This window comes from Oncorhynchus mykiss, chromosome 17, assembly GCF_057628025.1.
Source record: "Oncorhynchus mykiss isolate SJ-2025 chromosome 17, ASM5762802v1, whole genome shotgun sequence".
Lineage (NCBI taxonomy): Eukaryota > Metazoa > Chordata > Actinopteri > Salmoniformes > Salmonidae > Oncorhynchus > Oncorhynchus mykiss.
Window position 1 is genome coordinate 8,690,168 of NC_143038.1, and position 18,949 is coordinate 8,709,116.

The 18,949-nt window shown below is 44.0% G+C and overlaps 3 protein-coding genes across 12 annotated transcripts; 1 reads left to right on the forward strand and 2 right to left on the reverse strand.

Moving 5' to 3' along the window:
- Positions 1-34: 34 nt before the first annotated feature.
- LOC110493571 (arf-GAP with dual PH domain-containing protein 2) lies at positions 35-9,758 on the reverse strand. 2 transcript variants are annotated; one of them, XM_021567925.3, is made up of 11 exons: positions 9,115-9,758; positions 8,310-8,440; positions 8,046-8,137; positions 7,681-7,769; positions 7,379-7,491; positions 2,880-3,026; positions 2,719-2,802; positions 2,524-2,586; positions 2,328-2,405; positions 1,959-2,150; positions 35-1,755 (listed from the first exon to the last, which is right to left on the reverse strand). In XM_021567925.3, the coding sequence occupies exons 1-11, from the start codon at positions 9,200-9,202 to the stop codon at positions 1,741-1,743; spliced, it is 1,092 nt and encodes a 363-aa protein (XP_021423600.3). In that variant the 5' UTR covers positions 9,203-9,758; the 3' UTR covers positions 35-1,740. The 2 variants fall into 2 exon arrangements, with proteins under 2 accessions (XP_021423600.3, XP_021423599.3); XM_021567924.3 differs by having other exon boundaries at positions 1,922-2,150; positions 9,115-9,752.
- Positions 9,737-12,969, forward strand: tefm (transcription elongation factor, mitochondrial). Its single transcript, XM_021567926.3, has 4 exons — positions 9,737-9,886; positions 10,335-10,804; positions 10,948-11,097; positions 11,307-12,969. The coding sequence occupies exons 1-4, from the start codon at positions 9,844-9,846 to the stop codon at positions 11,745-11,747; spliced, it is 1,104 nt and encodes a 367-aa protein (XP_021423601.1). The 5' UTR covers positions 9,737-9,843; the 3' UTR covers positions 11,748-12,969.
- On the reverse strand, positions 12,206-18,779 carry atad5b (ATPase family AAA domain containing 5b). Of its 9 annotated transcripts, none has more exons than XM_021567921.3 (16): positions 18,688-18,779; positions 17,604-18,402; positions 17,166-17,516; positions 16,890-16,986; positions 16,713-16,801; positions 16,415-16,554; positions 15,736-15,901; positions 15,385-15,582; positions 14,953-15,092; positions 14,754-14,847; positions 14,601-14,665; positions 14,290-14,494; positions 13,998-14,140; positions 13,061-13,878; positions 12,672-12,821; positions 12,206-12,553 (listed from the first exon to the last, which is right to left on the reverse strand). In XM_021567921.3, exons 2-16 carry the CDS (start codon positions 18,391-18,393, stop codon positions 12,496-12,498), a joined length of 3,504 nt encoding a protein of 1,167 aa, XP_021423596.3. In that variant the 5' UTR covers positions 18,394-18,402; positions 18,688-18,779; the 3' UTR covers positions 12,206-12,495. The 9 variants fall into 9 exon arrangements, with proteins under 9 accessions (XP_021423596.3, XP_021423595.3, XP_090060802.1 ...); XM_021567920.3 differs by having other exon boundaries at positions 12,206-12,556; XM_090204676.1 differs by having other exon boundaries at positions 13,998-14,122; positions 18,688-18,764.
- Between the last annotated feature and the right edge of the window lie 170 nt (positions 18,780-18,949).

Here is an 18,949-nt window from a genome sequence, read left to right on the forward strand (position 1 = left end):
GATATTAGGTTTCAGGTAAGACCCCAATGCAGACTGTGTTGAAGATTTTTTTATTACAGTAATAGTGGAAGGCAAACGACAGATCAAGGCAGGCATGGGTCGATAATCTAGAGTAGTGGGCAACGGTACAGGACGGCAGGCATGCTCAGGGTCAGGACAGGCAAGGGTCTAAACGAGGAGGGCGAGAAAAAGAGAGACTGGAGAAAAGCAGGAGCTGAGACAAAACGCTGGTTGACTTGACAAACAAGACGAACCTGCAACAGGCAAACAGAGAACACAGGTATCAGTACCCAGGGGATAATGGGGAAGATGGATGACACCTGGAGGGGGTTGGAGACGAGCACAAGGACAGGTGAAACAGATCAGGGTGTGACAGATGTGCTGTGATGGGCTGGGTCTGGTTGAGCTGTGCTGTGATAGGCCTGGTCTGGTGGCATAGGAGGGAGGTTCTAGGGGGAATTGAAGAGGTTGGTGTGGAGGGCAGTGTGGCTACAAAATCTGTATTGGGCCTCTTTGACTGTGTACAGCTTGGGCATAGCTCAGTGTATCTGCTTGCAGTTCCTGGGAAGAGAAGTGGTGGAGAGTGGTGTGGGGGCAGTGTTGCCGGCTGTTCTCCAGTCTCTGTGAGGTGCCACCAGATGCAGCTCTAAAGGAGCATTTGATTTGTCTCAAGGAGTTGGTGGCTGTTCTGTTGCTCCTGTGGTGTGAGGTGGACTGGCCACCCAGAGCAACATCCTTAAAATCCTGGTAATGGTGGGGACTGCCTTTGTAATGGCAATTTTAATGTTAGTGCTTTTCTTAAAACCAATTTTTGTGTTCATGCAAGTGGCTGACTGAACGAATCCTCACTATCAGTAGCTGCAATTTGGCAGTATGCCCAGACCTTATTTTGAGAACAATACCTCATGAGGTATTGGTCTGTCACATGTCGTGGCCTCTACAAGGTGTCAGGGATGCAGGCCCAACATAGCCCATGTTGACTCCAATGCTTCCCACAGTTGGCTGGATGTCCTTTTGGGTGGTGGACCATTCTTGATACACACGTGACTACTGAGCATGAAAAACCCAGCAGCGTTGCAGTTCTTGACACAAACTGGTGCGCCTGGCACCTTCTAACATATCCTGTTCAAAGGCACTTCAATATTTTGTCTTGCCCATTCACCCTCTGAATGGCACACATACACAATCCATGTCTCCATTGTCTCAAGGCTTACAAATCCTTATTTAACCTCCTCCCCGTCATCGACACTGATTGAAGTGGATTTAACAAGTGACATCAATAAGGGATCATAGCCTTCACCTGGCCAGTCTGTCATGGAAAGAAGTTGTCCTTAATGTTTTATACGCTCAGTGTATATGAACAGTAGTTAATAGAAAGTATATATTACATTCCCAATGTCCCCGACAATGACATCAGTTCCCATCTCATAATAGTCAGTCCTGTCACCGGTTTGCAAGGTGCCCTGGATAATGGTGACTTGCAATGATTACCAGTGCTGGTCCACATTGGCAGCTCTTCAGTTCGTTTAGCCTCTTTAGCCTGAGTTCATTTAGCCTCTCATCATTTTCCGATAAACATGACTCCATTGAAGAGTTCACTGATCCCCTCTTGTGAGAAGCCTCCGCCTGTCACTGGTAGGCTCTCTGAAACAGGCAGCCAGCCTCACACATTGCCATTTCTTCATGTAAATGCTGCTTTCCTTTCCTCCAGTTTATACACCATTCATTTTGTCATCCTTCTCATGTTTGCCTCAGCTGAAAAAACAAATAAAGACACATTGTCAATCATAAAAAATAAAAATAAAACTTATTTCAGCTACTCAAAAGTATAATTTCTTGTCATTGACCACGTTTATAATAATCATAAGTCTCATGCTGCTGGTATATTGTAAACATGGTGAACAGTGAATGGTCTTCATACTGTTGTAGTGCTGCGGTAGCATAGGCTGGGAGATTACTAGTTTGAAGGCTTCTATCCACTCCCTCTGGTCCTGCTCCTGGTCACACAGGAAGACAAACTGCCTGTCTGGCGTCTCCAAGGTGACCCCGAACCTCCACCTGCCACTGCGGTTCCCCTTAGGCTGGACCTCCCTCACAGAGTAGCCATGGACCTCTGTGCCGATGAAGACAGCTCCTAGTTCCAAAGCATCCTATGGACGGACACACAGCAATACACACATAGACACAGCCAGACACACGCACACACACACACACACACACACACACACACACACACACACACACACACACACACACACACACACACTAGTTACAACATTCTTCTCCACAAATACAAATGGTTTATGCATGTTCTCTGTTGTCATTACCAGTGAAGTTTTGAAGTAGGACATCTTTCTGTCCGTTAAGTTTAAGACGAACCATCTCTTCTTGAATGTCTCCCATTGCTAAGAACAGATACAGAATCAGTCCTGGCTGACCATCATACAGGTTGAGTTTCTGGTGCTCTCGATGTATATCACAATAGAACTTCACTATGTTCAATGGATTTGATGGATTACTAACCGCGGGGCCGGTTTTCTCCATGTAGCCTTCTTTAATGCTACTTCTGGTTATCAAAGGTACAAGCTGCACAAACAAAAAACATAGAAAGGAGACAGATCTGTACCAAGGAAATCCTTGAAAGTATGACGTCACCTGTGACATATCATGTCAGTTACGGCGATACAAGACTTCTACTTTGAAACAGTTTGTACTCACGTCACACTCCCTGGCATTAGGGTCGACTTTCTTGAGGTAAGCAAACCGGGTGGCCCGAATCGCATTGAAACAGGACACAATTTCCTAGAAGGAGAGAGGAATTTGAATCTCTAGACGTCTTCATGACAACGTTTCAATTAAGTTTTGTCATTGGTTATTACCTGGCTGTTGTCATGGTAAACAAACAGGTTTCTGGTCCGTTCTCCCTCTAGGTAGGAGATTTGCAGCCCGTGGGCGTGGCCTATCTTTTCCGGCTGGAACACGGCATTGAGGTCCTTCATAGAGATGACTGCTTTGGGCTTCTTGGACTAGGGTCAATAATACACAACAGGCAGCATTATGATGAGCCCTTCTCAGGTATTTTATATTTAACATTTATTTAACCAGGTAAGTCAATTAACAACAAATTCTTATTGACAATGACGGCCTAGCAAGAGGGAAAGGCTTCTTGTGGCGACGGGGGCTGGGATAAAAAATCTACAAAAATTGACAACACGGATCACAACAAGAGAGACAACACAACTCTACATAAAGAGACCTAAAACAACAACAAAACATGGCAGCAACACAGCATGACAACAACAAGACATGGCAGAAACACAGTATGACAAAAACATAGCAAGACAACAACATGGTAGCAAAACAGCATGGCAGCAGCACAACATGGTAGCAGCACAAAACATGACAACAACACAACATGGTAGCAACACAACATGGCAGCAGCACAACATGGTAACAGCACAAAACATGGCACAGACATTATCAGGCACAGACAACAGCACAAAGGGCAAAATGGTAGAGATAAAAAAAAAAAACATCACGCGAAGCAGCCACCAGTGTCAGTAAGATATTCGTCCTAACGAATCACATAACCTTTGTTTTGGAGGTGTTCACAACAAGGTTAAGGGCAGAGAAAGCTTGCTGGACACTAAGAAAGCTTTGTTGTAGAGCATTCCATATACAATTTGGGGAGGGGCCAGATGATTATAAGACTGTATCATCTGCATATAAGTGGATGCAGTGCATTCAGAAAGTACTCAGACCCCTTCCCTTTTTCCACATTTTGCTACATTACAGCCTTATTCTAAAATAGATACAATTAAAAAAAAATCATCATCAATCTACACATAATACCCCATAATGACAAAGCGAATACAGGTTTTTAGACAATTTTGCAAATCTATTAAAATTAAAAAACAGAAATACCTTATTTACATAAGGATTCAGACCCTTTATTATGAGACTCGAAATTGAGCTCAGGTGCATCCTGTTTCCATTGATCATCCTTGAGATGTTTCTACAACTTGACTGGAGTTCACATGGTAAATTCAATTGATTGGACATGATTTGGGAAACACACACCTGTCTATATAAGGTCCCACAGTTGACAATGCATGTCAGAGCAAAAACCAAGCCATGAGGTCAAAGTAATAGTCCATAGAGCTCCGAGGATTGTGTCAAGGCACAGATCTAGAGAAGGGTACTAAAAAATGACTGCAGCATTGAAGGTCCCCAAGAACACAGTGGCCTCCATCATTCTTAAATGGAAGCAGTTTGGAACCACCAAGACGCTTCCTAGAGCTGGTCGCCCGGCCAAACTGAGCAATCCGGGGAGAAGGGCCTTGGCCAGGGAGGTGACCAAGAGCCCGATGGTCACTCTGACAGAGCTCCAGAGTTCCTCTGTGGAGATGGGAGAACCTTCCAGAAGGACAACCATCTCTGCAGCACTTCACCAATCAGGCCGTTATGGTAGAGTGGCCAGACAGAAGCCACTCCTCAGTAAAAGGCACATGACAGACCACTTGGAGTTTGCCAAAAGGCACCTAAAGGACTCTCAGACAAACAAGATTATCTGGTCTGATGAAACCAACCTGACAGAGTTTGAGAGGCTCTGCAGAGAAGAATGGGAGAAACTACCCATAAGTTTGTAGCGTCATGCCCAAGAAGACTTGAGGCTGTAATCGCTGCCAAAGGTGTTTCAACAAAGTACTAAGTAAAGCGTCTGATTACTTATGTAAATGTGATATTTCAGTTTTTTAAAATTTTATAAATATGCAAAAATGTTTTTTTTAAATGTTTTTGCTTTGTCATTATGGGGTATTGTGTGTAGATTGATGAGCGGAAGAAAACAATTGAAACCATTGTAGGATAAGGCTGTAACGTAACAAAATGTGGAAATAGTCAAGAGGTCTGAATACTTTCCGAATGCACTGTAAGTGGATAAGAGCCTACTGCCTGAGGTATGTTGTTGATGTAAATTGAGAAGAGCGTGGAGCCTGGGTTCGAGCATTGGGGTGACAGGTGGGCTGAGACAGCAGATGTTCTGACTTTACATATTGCACTCTTTGAAAGAGGTAGTTAGCAAACCAGACCAAAGACCCCTCAGAGACACCAATACACCTTAGCCGACCAACAAGAAAGGAATGGTCTACAGTATCGAAAACCTTGGCCAAGTCAATAAAGATAGCAGTTTAGCAATGCTTAGAGTTAAAGGCAGTGATGACATAATTTAGGACCTTTATGGTTGCAGTGACACATCCATAACCAGATGCACAACCGTAAGGCTCTCCAGAGGGTAGGGAGGTCTGCACAACGCATCACCAGGGCAAACTACCTGCCCTCCAGGACACACACACCACCTGATGTCACAGAAAGGCCATAAAGATCATCAAGGACAACAACCACCCAAGCCACTGCCTGTTCACCCCGCTATCATCCAGAAGGCGAGGTCAGTACAGGTGCATCAAAGCAGGGACCGAGAGACTGAAAAACAGCTTCTATCTCAAGGCCATCAGACTGTTAAACAGCCACCACTGACATTGAGTGGCTGCTGCCAACATACTGACTCAACTCCAACCACTTTAATAATGGAAAAATGTATCACTAGCCACTTTAAACAATGCCACTTAATATAATGTTTACATACCCTACATTACTCATCTCATATGTATATACTGTACCCTATACCATCTACTGCATCTTGCCATCTTTATGTACTACATGTATCACTAGCCACTTTAAACAATGCCACTTTTGTTTACATACCCTACATTACTCATCTCATATGTATGCCGTTCTGTACCATCACTCATTCATATATTTTTATGTACATATTCTTCATCCCTTTACACTTGTGTGTATAAGGTAGTTGTTGTGGAATTGTTAGGTTAGATTACTCATTGGTTATTACTTCATTGTCGGACCTAGAAGCACAAGCATTTCGCTACACTCGCATTAACATCTGCTAACCATGTGTATGTGACAAATAAAATTTGATTTGATTTGAACCAGAGTGGAAACCAGATTGCGTACCAGAGAGAATACTATAGACATCATGAAAGCCAGTCAGTTGATTACTAACAAGTTTTTCTAACACTTTGGTAAACAGGGCAAGATACTGTAGAAATTAGCCTATAAGAGCTGGGATCAGCTTGATCTCCCCTTTAAATAAAGGTTTCAGCGTGGCTGCCTTCCAAGCACTGGGAACCTCCCCAGAGAGGAGAGACAGGCTCGGCAACTATAGGGTCTGCAACTTTAAAGAAGAAAGGATGTAAGCCATCTGTCCCAGATGCTTCTTTGGGGTAAAGTTTAATAAGGAGCCCCTTTAGCACATCAGACATAGTGACCGCCTGCAGGGAGAAGCTGAGTAGCGAGGAAGGGGAAAAAGAGGGAGTAGCATCAAGGCTAGTCACATTAGAAGGGCTGGGAGATGAGGAAGTGTTGGATGGGAAAGGAGGCATGGCTGAGTCAAATAGGAATCCTGACTCAATTAAGTGATGATTAAAGAGCTCAGCCACAACCACATTATCCACATTGAGGGACATGGGCAGCTGTGAGGAGGAGGGTTTATTCTCCAGGTCTTTCACCATTTTCCAGAACTTCTTTGGGTTAGACCCACAGAGAGAGAACGGCTCCTTAAAGTAACTGACTTTGGCCTTCCGTGCCTGAGTGCACTCTTTCTCAATTGCCTGAACAACAGCCAGTCAGCCTGAGTATTTGTATACAGATCCTTTCATCAAATAGTGTTCTTGAGGTGAAGTAACTCTGCCAGATCACAGTCGAACCAGGGGCTGAACCTGTTTTTAATGATAATTTTCTTTATCGGGGCATGCCTGTTAATTTAACAATACCACTGAAAATATATTTTTTAAAAGGTCCAAGCATCTTCGACAGAGGGGAGGGACCAAGCGGATTCTATGCTAATTTCCAGAGGCTCGGTCATGAAGGAAGGTTTCTCATTCAAGTTTTTCAGCAAGCGTCTATGACAAATCAGTACAGGTAATTTAACTGAGCAGCCAATTCAGAACACAGTGATCACTAAGGTCACTACAGAAAAACACCAGACTGATACCTAGCAGGATTATTTGTGAGGATAACATCAAGGAGAGTAGCCTTTCTGGGTATTTGGGGTCATACCTCATGGGATTGGTAATGATCTGAGAGAGATTTAGGGAGTCCCATTGTTTTACGTAACTGGGGTTGTTCCCTGTGACTTTTCCAAAGCGTTCTGGGCACTTACCCAGGAGGACATTTTGTTAGCTGGGTTATCTGATTGAAGAGGATGGAGAGAAGCTACTTAAAGGGAAAGAGGTATACCTAGTCAGTTGTACAACTGAATACATTCAACTGAAATGTGTCTTCTGCATTTCAACCAACTTACATCCTCCTTGGTGAAGTATCTCAAGGTAAAGTCAGTTTCAGAGAGCAGGAATCTCCTTTTCAGGAACTGCTTGTTGTCCTTGCCTTTCTTCCATAATATTCCTTCGTAAAGTCCTGAATGTGATCCAACCAATACAAAACATTGATTTAGTTAGTATCCCTCGTCTCTTCATACGCAGTATTTTGGTATGTTTGGTTCTATGCCTTGCTCTGTAGACAGCGATGTAATGTCTTGTGTTCCTAGACAATTTGAATAAAATAAATAGACTTATCCATGAAGGCTTGTCAAAATTTAGCACTTACCTGAACTATAAACTTGTTGAAGGGAGTTATTCTCTCCTGTGAATTCTCTCCTCTCATACTTAGCACGTATCCACTGATCTTTAAGAACACTGTCAGGAAACCAAAAGGTTAAAGATTGAAATACAAAAACTAATATTTTAAAAATACAAACTTTTTGTGTTGAATATATGACTCAACTTCGACCACAAACACTGTAGTATTTGCCAACTCAGTCAATTGTAGGCTAATTGACGCCAAGATGTTTCTTCTTCTTCTCTTGAAATAATACTACATCCTTCCACTGAATGAACAACTGTCAAGTCATCACAATTTACACTTCCTTAAATTGAGTGAGCGAATGAAGACATTGATATAGTTCCACTCACACACAGTCCTTCTCCTGTGGCCGGTAGTAGAAGGGTGGAACACACTTCTCATAGAACGCATTGGCTGCTGCGTTACCCCTTGTCTTCATAAACTACAATTAGAAACATAATAGGAACGTTATAACATAATAATAACATAATAAGCATGTTATAACATGACAACATCAAAGGGATTGTGACTATTGAGTGATCTTGAGAGTACATCCTTCAAGGTGTAAAGGTCCTTGGTACACTCCTGGGCCATGGTGACATGTTAAACTGTACCTCTACTAGGGAATCATCCCAGAAATCCAAGCGTATGGACTTTATCTGGCTGATGGCAGGAAGGTCCCGATGTGTCCCAGAACAGTTCACACATACAAACACACCAAGTTTGTATGAGGCCCAGTCTGGCTCTGTGAATAGCAGTAATAGGACACTGTATCAATCAATCAGACACTGGACATGTTTGCAGCCTGTATACCTTTGCACCACATTACTATAGTTTGGATATTGGACTTTGTAGTATGTCATGCCTTGATTGGTTGTTTTCTTCTAGGCTGGTTGATGAGTTGTAGAGAGTTACTGGAAAGGAGGAACCCTTGTAATCATTGACTGAATGGACTATAACTTTAAGACATGCCATGGTTGTACTAATTTGACTTTTTAGTCATTTAGCAGACGCTCTTATCCAAAGTGACTTATAGTTAGTGCATTCGTCTTAAGATAGCTAGGTGAGACAACCACATCACAGTCGTAGTAAGAACATAATCAGCAGTGAAATCCAGTGGAATAAATGCAAATGCAAATGCAACTATAACTCACTTGTCTTACATGGCTTAGGTTTTTGCTCATGCTCCACATTCTATAAACAATAGACAATCACACTGAAATAGTCGATCATTAATATGAAATAGTCACATAGAAGACATAGCTTCTGTTTGGGGGTCCCTCAATATTTCACTACTTTAAACTTTTGTTTTACAGTTCCTATCTGTACCATATCCTAACCACAATGGTAACCTAAATATGTCAAATGTTAGAGGCTATCAATAATGTTTTAACATGTATTCTATTAAATATAACTCACCAGGGGCCCCACAGTCGGCACAATGGTCGTTGCTGGGCTGTTTCACCATATCAAGCAGAATCTTCTTATTTCTCTCCGGACTTGCCATAAGTAAATCGGCTATTCTTCTGCCTCAATCAAGTCCCAACAAACGAATTTCTTATTTTACTTAGGTCCATGCCTTTTCATTCACTCAAATGTATTACTTCTAACAGGTGTCAGGACATTTTTTGTTGTTGTTTCACTTGACCGCGGTCACTGGCCGACGTTTCCTTTTCTCACTGGCATAGCAACATGACGTTTATTGTTCTTCACACAAACACGCACTATCAAATAACAATGAGTAGGGGAAGCGAAAAAGGCGTTACCATATATTACGCATAATTTATAAACGGACAAGTAGGCCTGACAGAATAGTCATATCCAAGAAAAACAACTGTACTTGATTTTATAGTATATATTACAACAACATATATCGAGATAATATATAATGCCTTGAAAATGTCACCAAAGTTAATTCATATTCATATTGAAATGTAAATAAATAAAATATCTTAATATATAAAAACGAAGGCACTTGAGATGAAAGTCAGTGAGATTTCAAATGCAGCATAAATAACCTGGAGAGCGGGGGAACATGAAGTGCCTCGGAACGAAGTATGCGTGATCCTTGTTTCCGCATCGGCGTGAGATCGGCGAACAATGAAAGGGCAAAAGTTTGAATGAATTATCTGTAAAATCACGATTACAATGTGGGTTGCAAGGCGATTTATGTCTTTGATCGCCCGGAGAGGTATGCACAAATGTTTTATTCAAGCTGTCAAGTTTCTCGTAACTTCTTAATTATTTTTTTCAGGTGCTATTTGTTAGCGGGTGGGTATAATTTGTGGAACGTTCCAACAGGAATCTGTTCCAAAAACTGCGGAAACAAGGTTGCCAACAAACACCGCATACAAAGTTGATACCGGGTAGGAAGTGGGCTATTTAATTAATTCATGTTTCACTCACCACATTTATTCCGAAAATGTATGTCCTCACTCTGGTAGCCTATGGAAAAACTTAAAGAATAAACTACGTGGTGAGTTGATGTCTATTCGGCAGCTAGTTAGCTAGGTCATGCTACATTGTATGCGTTGTTTGTTGACAACCTTGTACTTTACGAAGTTTTTGCAACAGATTTCTGTTGGAACGTTCCACAAATTATACCGCCCCCTATTATGTGTTTCCATCTATTCTTGCAGGGCAGTATGGCTTATTCTACCAACCCCAGGGCTCACTCCCCAAACTAGAATTCCGGTATCTCAACTGCACGTGCTGCTGGAGGAGTCGGATCCCAGTCGCAGGCTTTGAAACCCTTAATGACACCCTCTCTTCATCTACTACTCCTTGCGACGACAAGTCGCTGGACGCATACTACACGTCAGAGCAGCGAGGTGTCATTCTGCAGCTCCTCAACAATGCGGCAGAGTCGGAGCTTGCTGCTGTCAAGCTCCTTCGTGGCCGCAAGTCTGTCAACATTGTGGAATACAGGACTAGAAATGGACCTTTTAAAAATCTCGAAAGCGTCACAAATGTGCCGCTTCTGAAACACAAAAGTGCAGTCATTGTCTTCAACTCCATCCTCAACCCTCCGGAGAAGAAGGAGAAAAGAAAAGTAAAGATCCAGCTAGCCAAGTTCATCAGACCAGAGGTGGAAAGGACCTGGCTAGAGGTAAGATTATTTAGCTAGACGGATGGCCTTGGTCTGGATGTTGATGGCACAGTTGGGCAGCCCACAGGGTCAGTCCCCGCTGTCATTTCACCATAGAAATACATCAGTGTTATTACATGTGTATTAATCCATCTTTCTTCCAGGAAGCAAATTCCATAGTGTCCATTGTGTGTGGAGTGAATAAAATAGCCTGGGCGCACATGGATCGTGGCATGAACGTGTTGGAGTGGAAACATGAGGATTGCCACAACTTTCTGAAGGGAACCTACATGGCTTCTGCCTACTTGGATGACGTAAGTTGAATGTTTCCGACTGAGGTATTCTTGCATTTGGGTAAGTAGGTTAGCCCTGAGACATGACTGTGCAGACTCCTATGGTGTCAGTCTACAGCCATGTCACAGGGCTAGGTTTCAGCTTAGCACATAATCATTGACTCTGTAATATCCAAATAGCTTAACTCCTGTACTGAATCACATCTCATTATGTGCCATAACATCACCAGATATCCAGTGTGGTATCCCACCTCCCCACAGCTGACTTCTTCGTTGTGGAAAAGACATCCATCTCCCTTCAGAACACTGCCCTGTACCCAGTAATGGCTCACATGCGTACAGTGGAGGCTATGCTGTTTGCCCTGCTGGAGCCCCGCTACACCCAGCCTGACAACACTGCTCCACCCAAGGTGCTCAACATGATGCGCACCGCCGTCGGCCGCCATTTTGGCCTCATGGTGGGTGACTCCCGCACCAGCGGGGCCCAGGCGATGCAACAGATGATGACGGAGTCAGTGACTCAGAAGATTCCGAGGGTGACATTCCCTCACAACCTGTTGGTGAAATACAGGAATTCCTTCCAGATGGGCGGGCGGAGTCGGGGGGAGGAGCTGTGTGATGCCATGTTGCAGGCTGTGGCATTTTACGAGCTGCTCAGTGAATCGAGTTAATGTTACAGCGACAATTTCCACGCTCCATTTTCACCAGACTGAAACTAGTTGACTGTGTACAGTATGTGTGACCTGGTGGGGTCGAAGTTCAGAGCGCTAACCAGAGAGACCTGCATATTGGAGGCTTGATGGAAATTGACACTAGCTTATATTTAAATGTATACTACAACACTTCCCACCTGTAGAGTCAGATGGTTTTGCACTTGAGGTGTCAGTTCAGGCCCCAGCAGCTGTACTCAAGCCTTTCCTCGTACAGACACCACACATCAGGCTTTCTTCACTTTCCCATGAATAGAAATGTTCTCAGGGCCACCAGTAAAGCAGAACAGGCTTGAATATGTACAGTGATGATTTGTCATGTGTGACCACCTCCATCTGTACCTTTGTGGGCAAATGTTTAATGAAATACCTGATGCCTGAAATACCACTGATTTTAAACACCAACTCACTGAACCAGCTTAAAATAAAAAGTAACATACATGTTTTTATTTTTACGCATGAATATAAAAAAAATATTATTTCAATTATACATTTTGAATGAATACAGTAAACTTAAACTTACCATTCAGTGTAAGAAAAAATAAGTGTATAGCAAAATATATCATGAACATCCATATTGCCTACATTCACTAAATCACAAGTCATTAACATGGGGAGAGATGATGGCATTAACCTTCCTGTCATCCAGTGTAGAGCCAGAAATGTTGCAGATCTGTTTGTGTAGTCTTGCTGGCTTAAATGGTCATTGTCATGGGAAGTCATCTGCAAGGAGTCTCACAGTAGCCTTAGGGAGGCCAAGGTGAATACTGCTGAGGTAATGCAGAAACAGCATTCATAAGTCATCTTGCGCAATCCTTTTAATTCTAACTTTGTTTTCTCTTAGTAGAAATTAATAAGGTGCTCTCATGCAGTGTATTGACTCACCGGCCTTGGCCCTGCTGAGTTCTCTCCGATTGGCACATGGTGCGGAGGACAGGCAGGTAGTCCACGGCAACAGCCTGCTTGTTTCCCAAGGTGCAGAAGGCTCTGCTTGAGAGGACGGTTCTGATGATGTCATATCTCCTTTCGACCACACTGGAAGACAAACTGCTGTTGAGATACCACACTGACTCAATGGAACTGGAGCTTTACAATGAGAGTTCTATTAAGTTTAATCTTATATCAAGGTTTTGTTTGTAATAATGCTAATTTCTGACAACATTAAACTTGAGTGCTAACTTCACATAAGCATGTATGGTAATTTAGAGGACTGAGCCGCCAACGCATTTCTTACAGTGAAAAAATACCAGAACAAATCAGGAAACTGCACTCACCTAGGATCACAGGAAGTGGTCTGATTGACATTGAAACTTTGTCTGGGTGGGGCGACAGGGAGGGTGAGTTTCTCCATCACCCTCCCCCTCTGCTCCCCCTCCAGCCTCTGGGATCCAGTCCACCCCTCAGACACCCTGGCCAGGCACCTGTGGTAACCCAGGCCCTCTACTGCAGCCTGGATCTCCAAAGTCCTCTCACACCACCACCTACAGCCCCCATCCTCCTCTCTCATCTCATCTAGCAGTCCATCCTTAACCTCTGCCCCTGTCCAGAGAAAAGCCCCTGGTCTGCATGGGCCAGCCTTATGTGAAGACTCACTCTGTAGAGAGGTATCAATGAAGGACATGAGGTCCATAAAGTCAGTCATTGCATCTAAGCAGTGGTACACCAAGCCATCTGCCGCCTTCTCAGTTTGAAGTTTGTCATTAACAGTCTCGGTAATATTTGATACACTTGGATGAGCCCTCAGAGACAGTGAGGCTCTGTAAGGCTTTACTAACATGCTGTGAGCTGATCTGGAATCAGATGTTGGCACACATTTCTTTCTCCTCAGCCTGGAGCCAGAGGACACCTTAACTGGACTGGTCTGATCCAGGATCAGTGGGATCTGAGGGCGGTGGATGTCAGGGGGTGTTGGCTCACTCTGAAGCCTAGGGCGAGTCACTTTCTTTGGGGTGAGGAGAGGACTGGGCTGGGTCCTGACTGGTAGGGGAAGGAGGAGCTCCAGGTTCGAGTAGAGCAAAGCTACACCTCTCCTCCAGCTCTCAGTAAGGATCTCCATCAGCTTGATGGTGTCTGGTTTAGCCCAGGACTGGCACTGAGGAATCAAAGAGAAAGGCACCTCATACAGTTATACTGTCATTCAATGTTGTTATCTGAATAAATGCATTGCATGTTCATCTAGTTCAAGTTCACAGGGCCTCTGAGGTGACGTGCCTTTAGAGTGGTCTGCAGGTCATGGCCGAGGCCAGAGTTCAGGAGCCCCAGCATGCTCTGAGTGCAGCCCACGTCACAGGGCGGATGGCGGGGAGAAGTATTTTCACCCACTGCAATGTCTTCCACTGCAGCAACATCCAGAGCTAGGGTTATCCAAAACAATCAAGTGATTCAATTGTAAGACTTGACGTAAACTCTTTTAGACAGGGACCAAGAACTAAGGGGTCACAATACATGTGATATACTAACACACCTAGCCATTGAAGTTAGTTAATAGTTTGTCATCACTCACTTCCATGCACACCACCTGCAGGGTCCTTCAGTGGGGTTGCCCTCTGAGATGCTTGTCCTCCTCCACTGCAGACCCAGAGCTGCAGCTGCAATAGGCTCCGTCTGATGTCTATCTGGTTCAGGGTCACCAGAGAGGTGATGTCCCCAGCATCCATCCTGACGTTCTCAGCCAGACACAGCAGCTGCAGATAACTGCAAACGTTCACCTGGGAGGGTGCACAACACAGACATAAACTAAATGGAGTAGCAGCTTCATACCATACCATGCACATTAGATGAGGGGATGCAATGGTGCCAAGATGCTTGACTCACTACTGAAGGGGTTTTAAAAAGGATCGCTTCAAAGTTGCCGTCAAACTTTGCCTTGAAGGAGGGATCTGAAGACAGTTTTCGTGTTATGATTCAACTTCGTCATTTTCTATCCAATTTAATTCATATTTTTCAGTATGCAGTATATACACACACCACTAGTGGTCAGGATCACAGGTCTCTTGGTTGTCGTCATGAAGGTCTTGATTGCTGTGAGGAATCCCACATCATCATCAAATACGACGTCAACCTGCGGGAGAGCAGGTGCAGCTCGGTCACTTCATTAAAACTACAGTTATGCAGTCTAGTCTGCAACCTATAGCACTGCTATACAACTGACTGCTGTGTGGTTTACCTCTTCAAATAGAATGAGTGATGTGGACATCCTTTTACTCCGGCTACCTGTTGGTGGCTCTTCAATGTCTGGTGACAGTTGACTGACTAACAGAGGGTTAATAATATCTGCCTTCTTCACGGTCTTGAGCGAGACAAAACCTGTAGGAAATAATATCAACAATTAAACAAAAAGACTAACCATAGCCACACCAGAGGAGGCTGGTGGGATGAGCTATAGGAGGATGGGCTCATTGTAATTGATGGAATAAATAGAACGGTATCAAGCACATCAAACATATGGAAACCACACGGTCGGCTCCGTTGCATTCATGCCATTCCAGCTATTACAATGAGCCCGTACTCCTATGGCTCCTCCCACCAGCCTCCCAAGATCCACACATGCCTATGTGTGGTTAACTAAACTTGCAAGGTGTTTCCTGTTTTTCTTAACTGTTTGGTAGGTGCTCATCCTGTTTTGTAGATAACGAAGGCCCATCTAAGTTTGTGACCTCTGGATTACTCTTCTTCTTGAAGAAGTTAGCCAGCATCATGGAGGCTGCACTGCCACCTCTCTTATGGTGGGAGCTACGAGGGGGCTGAGGCCTCTTCCTATAGGATGAGAAAACCTTTCTTGGAGAGGCCACTTTACCTGTGTGAGGAGAGCACAAAATAGATGTAACCCACAGTCTCCATTGGACAAACACCATACAAAATAGTTCCTGTCACTTTAAATAAGTGATTTTCAGTAGATGGTTATGCTTAGACTGCAATAAAGTACTTTTCAGTAGCTGGGTGTACTTACCAGCTACTGTGTCAGATTTAGTTGAAGTGTTGTTGTAGCTACTGAGATGAGATGGTTTGAAGGTGGTGCTTCCCTGGATCTCCACCAGGTGAGATTGGGTGGCCTCCTTCAGTTGAGTCAGGATGTGGCGACCACTGCGCTGGGAGGAGGCGTTCACTTCGAACACCTGGAGAGGCCAAGGAAATGAGCAGTCAAGACAGCCACCGTACATATATTACACAGGTTAGAAGATGATTGGATACACCTGTATGAAAGCTAACCTGTTTTGGTGAATCATATGACTGAATGAACATGAGCCAACCTCTCCTGGTTCTCTGCTTTACCCATCTTATCCAATTACCCACAAACTGTCATTTAAAAGTTAAAAATAGAGGAATGTCTCTGTACCATATTCTAACACCAATCAGTAGGTCCTATTCGGGTTCCCCGAGTGGCGCAGCAGTCTAAGGCACTGCATCTCAGTGTTAGACGTGGCACTACAGACACCCTGGTTCAAATCCATCTTTATCACAACCGGCCGTGATTGGGAGTCCCATAGGGTGGCGCACAGCGCTGTTCGGGTATGGCTGGTGTAGGCTGTCATTGTAAATAAGAATTTGTTCTTAACTGACTTGCCTAGTTAAATAAAAGGTTACACATGTGAATGGGACTGTAGGTCTTCCAAGTAGCCCACACTGACCTTGAAGCCTAGCTCCTGAGCGCAGGCGTATACTGAGGCAGTCTTGCCGACCCCTGGAGGTCCTGTGATCAGCATGGTGCTACACAGATCTTCCTCCTCCACTCTAGCCTCTCCCTGGAACTCACCACAGTCCCACGAGTCTGCACAGCCAAACCGGAGGTCAACGCTACAATCAATGTTATTCATGGAAGATTCATCGTCAGTGATGTTTCTTGATTTTTTATAATACAGTGGGTGGTTTCATTTGACACATTTTCCCCCATCAATTCATAACATCTAAAAAAATATATATTTTTACCATTGCTGTTGGCGTTTTCCTCTAGTTTCCTGTCTCGCTCTTTACTCCTCTCTTCACAGTCAGCTCTCCGTTTCCATTTCTTTAACCAACTGCAAACAGAAATAAGGAAATGCATTTAAGACACCATACTATAAAAGCTAAACATTGAAGGAGCTAGCAGTGGTGTTAGCAACTCACCTGTGTAACTTCTTTACAGAGACAGAGTTGCCTATTACCTCACTGGAGTGCTGAGGGCGGTACTTCTCTGTCCACAGCAAATCCTCAATGTTGTGAACTTCACAACAGAAAAATAAAGGTACATATTTTAAAAACCTATGGCAGATCCCAATCAATGACCGAGCTAAAGCACCTCTGTATCCTAGTGGTCAGGGACATAGTTAGGACATACAAAATCGGACAAAGAAAAGTAAATACTGATTGTTGTTGAAACTACAATGTATTAGGAATCATCACCTCTCCTAAGGCATTGCTGTGGTTGGGCAGGATACACCTTCTGAGGAGATTCTGCTTGGTTTGGTGGGTTAGGGGTCAGTTCATGACCTATCCCCAGACCTCGACTTTCCCGCTGTTGCTGCCTGAGTCTTTGTGTTCGGCTCAGCCGGCTTCTTCTAGGCTGACCCCTGGAAGAGGGGATAAGAGACCCCCTGACTTGGTGTTCTAAAGAGGGACTATACCCAGTCAAGCTGGTCTCCTCTAACCCCGGGCTAGACCTTTGGCGCTTGTGTACGGTTTCAGGGTCCTCCTTCTCATTCTGATGTTTCCTCTTTCCTACAGAGCTAGCAGATGTAGCGCCTATCTCTGTCTCTGAAAGAAAAGGCGACCAATAAGACGGAATCTGATACTAGAATATGACACCACACTATAGAGTCAACTATAGTCTCTCAATCTTACCGGGACTTTCTGACTCCAGAATTTTAGGTTTGTATTTCTTCAGCAGCATAGTGAAGACTCTTCTCACTGGGAACAGTGGGTTAGACAATTTGACCTCTTCAAGAGACCCCTTGCGGGCAGTCCCTGACAACTTCTCTCTCCAGCCAGAAGTAATTGACCCCTTCCTCTCAGCCTGGTTGTGTTTAAGTGTTGACCTGGAACACCAATTCAAAATCCATCTCTGTGAGTGTTGGGGACTATTGGCCTTATTAGTGTCCCGTTTCCTGGTGAAAATGGATGCCACTTTCTCATCCGAGACCCTGGTTGTCCCGGAGGCAGACTGCACCGCTGCTTGAATTGTGAGGGTACATGCTATTTCACTCTGACCAGATCCGAGTCCAACTCCTGCTCCATGGCATCGGCCAGTGACTTGAGCCAGGTCCACAGACCCCATCACTGCCCTGCTCCTGAATGCTGTGTCAGCACTGGAGCAGTTTGACTCTGAAATCACTATAACATTACTAGGAGGGTCTGAGCAGGAGCTATCCTTGATGAGGCTTGTTCTTGCTTTGGGGTATCTGTTCTGCTTGAATCTGTGCAGCCTACTTTTTGACCGTGACACAGAGAGAGGCACCTCATCATAAGACCCCCCAATATGACAAGGCGCCATCTTAGGTTTCTCTTTCGCCTGCTCAGAAATAAGGCTCTTCCTCCCAAGAGGTTGTGCGGTTATACTGAAGTACTTTGTGATGTCATTGGATTTGGAGCACCCTGCCTTCTTCTCAATGGCCAAGTAGGGCGATAACCACATCTTTCCTGCCTAGTTAAATACAAATAAATACATCAAATACCTTTCTGAAGATGTCACCATTACTGTCATAACATCAAGGGCATTCATATCATTCAAGTTACTTTCACTTTTGTCTTCGAAGTGCCAGATGGCAGCAGGTGCTGCAATTAGTTACCTATATAAAGTAGCACTTTCACAACCGTTGACACATTGCAACAACATAGACTTAGCTAGTTAGAGAACTTCACTTTCTGATATGAGCTTCTGAACAAGACAATAATAGCTTCCCGAGGAAGTTACTTTAAACATGCTTACTTTCACGCTAATTTCTTGATTTAGCTATTCCTTAAACATTAATCAGCACGCGCAGCCAAATGTTTAAATGTTGTGTAACTTACCGCTTCCGTATGTTCAAATAAATGCGCCAAACCCAGATCAACCAATCAGACAGCAATTTGAGTACTACGTCATGAATATTTGGTCCCGCCCCTAGGCACTTACGTTACAAATCATTTGGTAGTAGGCTGATCTACATTTTCTGAACATATTAAAATATTCTATATTTCATTAATGTTGG

Coding starts and splice junctions, on each gene's coding strand:
- LOC110493571 (XM_021567924.3), bottom strand. CDS start 9,202: ATGGCAAGTCCGGAGAGAAATAAGAAGATTCTGCTTGATATGGTGAAA. Junction 8,441..9,114: donor TGCCGACTGTGGGGCCCCTG/GTGAGTTATATT, acceptor TGCTATTCACAG/AGCCAGACTGGGCCTCATAC. Junction 7,770..8,045: donor CCACAGGAGAAGGACTGTGT/GTGAGTGGAACT, acceptor GTTTCCTGACAG/TGTTCTTAAAGATCAGTGGA.
- tefm (XM_021567926.3), top strand. CDS start 9,844: ATGTGGGTTGCAAGGCGATTTATGTCTTTGATCGCCCGGAGAG. Junction 9,887..10,334: donor GTCTTTGATCGCCCGGAGAG/GTATGCACAAAT, acceptor CTATTCTTGCAG/GGCAGTATGGCTTATTCTAC. Junction 10,805..10,947: donor TGGAAAGGACCTGGCTAGAG/GTAAGATTATTT, acceptor TCTTTCTTCCAG/GAAGCAAATTCCATAGTGTC.
- atad5b (XM_021567920.3), bottom strand. CDS start 18,393: ATGTGGTTATCGCCCTACTTGGCCATTGAGAAGAAGGCAGGGTGCTCC. Junction 16,555..16,712: donor GGAAAACGCCAACAGCAATG/GTAAAAATATAT, acceptor TTGGCTGTGCAG/ACTCGTGGGACTGTGGTGAG. Junction 14,141..14,289: donor TGCAGGTGGTGTGCATGGAA/GTGAGTGATGAC, acceptor GGATAACCCTAG/CTCTGGATGTTGCTGCAGTG.